Raw genomic sequence first — 4,523 nt, 5'->3', positions numbered from 1 at the left:
GCTGTAACTGCACACAGAAAACACTTCACGAATTTGTGAAATGATCCAAGCCCTTCCCACCGTAACAGGTGCAAAGATCTGTGGAACAACCACTGCCTGTCGCACTACGCAAATCAAGCTCTAATTAAAGAAAAAACTGAGACTTGAGAGATGTAGCTCCCTCAGACTGCCCCCGCGGCCCTCCCGCACGGCCGATCCCGGCGCTCTGAGGGCTCCGCCCGGGGCTCTGTGGGGCTGAGCACGTGACACACGGCGCGCTGCCGGCGCATGCGCAGATCCCGCGTCCCTCCGCGTGCGCGCGGCGCCCAACCACCGCCCCTCCCCCGAGCGCGCGCGGCGGCGCGATGACGTTGGCGGGCCCCGCCTCCTGGTATAAAAGCGGCGGCGAGTGGCGGGCGCCATTGTGGTGCGCCAGGCCCGGCCGTTCGGAGCGGGCCCGCAGCGCCTCCGCCCCTCGCGCCGCTAGCGCTCTCGCTTTTTCTCTGTCTCTCTCCCTCCCTCTTTCTTTTTTCTCTTCCTTCCCCTTCCTCTCCTCTCCTTTCCTCTTCCTCCCCTCCTCCCTTCCCCCCGCCGCGGACATGCCGCGCGTCTATATCGGCCGTCTGAGCTACCACGTCCGGGAGAAGGACATCCAGCGCTTCTTCAGCGGCTACGGCCGCCTGCTCGAGGTCGATCTCAAAAACGGGTGAGCGCCGTTCGTCCGTCCGCCCCTTCCGAGAGCCCCGGGCTCGGCCGGGCCCGTCCATGTCGCGGCCGCTGCCGCGTGGCGCCGGCGCAAGATGGCGGCCGTGGGGGGAGCGGAGCCGGGAGCGCGACAAGGACCGCGGGCCGTGACACTGTGCCCCGCCGCTGCCTGACCGCGCCCCTCTGCTCTGCCCAGCTACGGCTTCGTGGAGTTCGAGGACTCCCGCGACGCCGACGATGCCGTGTACGAGCTGAACGGGAAGGACCTGTGCGGGGAGCGGGTTATCGTGGAGCACGCCCGCGGCCCCCGCCGCGACAGGGACGGCTACAGCTACAGCAGCCGCAGTGAGTCCGGGCCCGTCCCTCCCCGCGGGGCTCGGGGCGGCGTCGGGCAGGGCCGGGGGCGGGCAGGGCTCGGCTGGCACGGAGCCCTGGGGCCGGGGGGTTTCGGTAGCGGGGGATACCCGGTGCACCGCTGGCGCAGCAGCGTTTTCCCCCGCACTAGCGGCGCCCTCGGGTATCCCGGAGCGGTTCTGGCTGCCAAATCGTGGCCTTCTAGAAAGGGTTTGCTCTTCTCATTAACGGCTCCAGTATTCTTGGGAGCGTTTAGATGTGACAGCGATGTTGCATCAGTTATGTTAGTGTATAAATATCGTTGTGTAACTGGGGGAGGATCGCTGAGCTGTGAACGTTCATGTGATTAATTCAGTTGGATATATGGGAGGGGCGGGGGGAGGTTATGGAGCAGGAATTTGTTGTGCTGAAGGGGGGATATTGTTAATATTTCTGTGCTCAGCTCACTCTTGTAGCTTCTTGAGCTGAGCTGTGTAGAGCTTGAACGACCTAGTACTGTAATTAAAAGTACGAAGGTTGATTTTTCGGTGGTGTTTGGAAACGTGGTGTTGGGGGGTGGGTTTCTGTCTTTTTAAAAAAATCAAATGTATGTTGTTTTAAAATTGTTGCATGTTCAATTCAAACTTTTTAACAAGTCCTTGATGTTTCAATTTAAAAGTGACCAGTGGGGCTGAGGCTGTGTCCACTGAGGCTAAGATGACTGCCTTTCCTGGCCATGGCTTTTCCATACATTGTGTGACCCTTGCCCTATGACCCTTTGGCTGACCTTACCGGAAGCCATGACGACAGCAGCCTTTTGCCATTAGACGCAGGGTGATGGTGAGGATTCCAAGGGTTAGACAAAACTGGTTAAACTGAACTAGGTGACTGTTACCTTGCGTGTTTTGTGGCCAAACCACCACCAAAAACCTCATACTGTGATGTAAGTACTTAGTGTAACTAGTAAACGTTTTTGTAAAATGTAGAAATGCATGTAATCAGTTAAGTTTTATATTTTACAATGTTCTGTAAAATAAAACTTAGCAAGGTGAATCTAATAAGGAGCAGTCACTCTCTAACAGATCTTAGGAGCACAGACTTGTAGGATTTTAGTCTGTTTGATTTGCCATTAATATAGATCATGGCAAAATTGCAAAGTTTATTGGAGGCTTAGCGAAATAAAGTCCTACTCCAGTAAATATGACTGTTAAACTAACTTTTCAGAACATTGAGCTTCCTTCGTGCTAGGAGACGACCTAACTTTGTTTCTTTGTACAATCAAGGTGGGGGTGGTGGCGGATATAGCAGTCGGAGACAATCGGGACGAGATAAATACGGACCGCCCGTTCGTACAGAGTTCAGGCTGATTGTTGAGAACCTTTCCAGTCGCTGTAGTTGGCAGGATTTAAAAGTAGGTATTGATGTTCTGTGTGGAGCCTGTTGTGAATATCAGGAAGCAATAGCTTCCTTTAATAGCAATGTTGATTTTGTGGCAGTAGAATAATTAAGAAGTGTTTGTGTGCATTGAGTGCTGCTGGCAGAGCCCCCTGTTCTGTAACTGCCGTGCTCCCTGCAGGATTTCATGAGGCAGGCTGGGGAGGTGACCTATGCAGATGCCCACAAAGAACGTACAAACGAAGGAGTGATCGAGTTCCGGTCATACTCGGACATGAAGCGTGCCCTGGACAAGCTGGATGGCACAGAGATAAACGGCAGGAAGATCAGGCTGGTGGAGGACAAGCCACGCTCCAGCCACAGGAGATCCTACTCTGGCAGCAGGTCCAGGTAACTCGGGGGACAAGCTGGTCACTGCAGCAGAAACTGGTTACGTGAGGATGGGTACCCTACCTGCAGCAGTTACCTTCAGCTGATGGTTTAGGAATAGGAGGAGGCCTCAGTGTAGAAGGAAGTATTTTTACATTGTACAGCAAAGCCAGGTTTGAGCAGTTTTTCACATGTGAAACCTCAGATGTTTTTCACTGACAGTCTGTTGAACCCATCCTGGTGGTACAACCCTTGCTCTTGAGAAGTTCTGTAGCAGCTTTTCTCTGTTAGATTATGGTATTAGATAGCACAATGTATTAGATGCATTCAGGAAGATTCTTCCCTGTGAGGATGAATTTCTCAGAGAATCTGTGCCTGCCCCATCTTTGGAAGTGTCCAAGGATGGGGCTTGGAGCAACCTGGGCTAGTGGAAGATGTTCCATGCCCATGTCGTGGGGTGGAACAAGGTGATCTTTAGATCCCTTCCATCCTATACTTGATGAGGGAGGGCACAACCAGGCAAAGAGACAGGGAATGATGGTTTAAATATCTGCAGGTCACGATCCAGGAGACGGTCTAGAAGCAGAAGTCGGAGAAGTCGGAGCAGCCGCAGCAGGTCTCGTAGTGTCTCCAAAAGCCGTTCCCGGTAAGTGCCCCAGAGTTGATTCAGCCAATGCAGGAATTCCCTTGCTGATAGATGTTTACAGCTGCTGGAATTGCACTGCAGGTCATGCAGAATGAACTGTCTCTCTCTTTGAAAGATCTAAATCCAGGTCACGAAGCAAAGACCGCTCCCGTTCCCGATCCAAAAGCAGGAAGTCCAGATCAAAGAGCAAATCCAAACCCAAGTCTGACAGGGGTTCACGCTCGCACAGCAGATCCAAGGAGAAGTCTGAGAAGTCCCGATCCAGATCCAGGTCCAGGTCTCGATCTCCCAAAGAAAATGGTAAAGGGGATGTTAAGTCTAAGTCCAGGTCCAGGAGCAGGTCTCGCTCCAACTCTCCGCAGCAGCAGCCGTCTGCCAAGGCTCGCTCCGAGTCACCACCCAAAAGAGCCGCCTCCAGGTCCCGCTCCAGGTCTCGCTCAAAGTCCCGCTCCCGATCGAGATCCAGTTCAAGAGATTAGGACTAGAACTCTCCTCACACCTTGCACACTATTACGGAACATTTTCCTACCTGTCAGGCCATTAGTGTTATGTTAGTACTTCAGAAGTTGGTTTTTTTCTCTTGCAGGAGTGAATGGCCTAAGAACTACGTCATAAGGCATAAAGGTTTCGTTTGTATCCCAGATTTGGCAATACTGGGTGGGATGGTGGTACAAAGCAGGAAGAGTCCCCCTTTTGTAGAAATTGAGCTGAAAGTTTGATTTTATAGCATTTCTGCAGGAGTAACTTAACTACTCTTAAATGCAAAGTGGTTTTTATATTAAAAATAAACTGAATATAAACAGGCTTAAATATGGGCTTTTTGAAAGTATCTTTTCTTTCCTTTTTTTTCTCATGGCATTAGAACTATGGATGTCATTAGTTTCATAAGTTTCAGCTTGCTGCCAAAGGCAGGATTGCCTTGCTGGGCAGATCACATAGTTTATCTTGATTTTGGAAGCACGTGGCAAACTGTATAAACCAGTAACAGTACTAGAAAGATTTTAGACCAGCAATAAACTCAAGTTGGAGGACTAATGTTGTACCTTGACTTGCCAAAAAAACATTCCCCCCCATACTGAGACTGTATTAAAGATAA

At 51.6% G+C, this 4,523-nt stretch overlaps 1 protein-coding gene across 1 annotated transcript; it reads left to right on the top strand.

Annotated features, from left to right (window-relative positions):
* The first annotated feature begins 374 nt into the window (after positions 1-374).
* SRSF6 (serine and arginine rich splicing factor 6) lies at positions 375-4,237 on the top strand. Its single transcript, XM_066330472.1, has 6 exons — positions 375-685; positions 881-1,029; positions 2,301-2,428; positions 2,594-2,802; positions 3,338-3,427; positions 3,543-4,237. The coding sequence occupies exons 1-6, from the start codon at positions 579-581 to the stop codon at positions 3,904-3,906; spliced, it is 1,047 nt and encodes a 348-aa protein (XP_066186569.1). The 5' UTR covers positions 375-578; the 3' UTR covers positions 3,907-4,237.
* The last annotated feature ends 286 nt before the right edge of the window (positions 4,238-4,523 follow it).

Source organism: Sylvia atricapilla, chromosome 16 (genome assembly GCF_009819655.1).
Source record: "Sylvia atricapilla isolate bSylAtr1 chromosome 16, bSylAtr1.pri, whole genome shotgun sequence".
In the NCBI taxonomy this organism is placed as follows: domain Eukaryota; kingdom Metazoa; phylum Chordata; class Aves; order Passeriformes; family Sylviidae; genus Sylvia; species Sylvia atricapilla.
Note: the sequence above shows the minus strand (reverse complement) of the source record. Positions and strands in the feature narration are given on the sequence as shown.

Excerpts from the sequence above, each read along its gene's own strand:
- SRSF6 (XM_066330472.1), top strand. The coding sequence starts at position 579 with ATGCCGCGCGTCTATATCGGCCGTCTGAGCTACCACGTCCGGGAGAAG. Across the intron at positions 686-880 it reads GAGGTCGATCTCAAAAACGG|CTACGGCTTCGTGGAGTTCG; the intron begins GTGAGCGCCGTT and ends TGCTCTGCCCAG. Across the intron at positions 1,030-2,300 it reads CTACAGCTACAGCAGCCGCA|GTGGGGGTGGTGGCGGATAT; the intron begins GTGAGTCCGGGC and ends TGTACAATCAAG.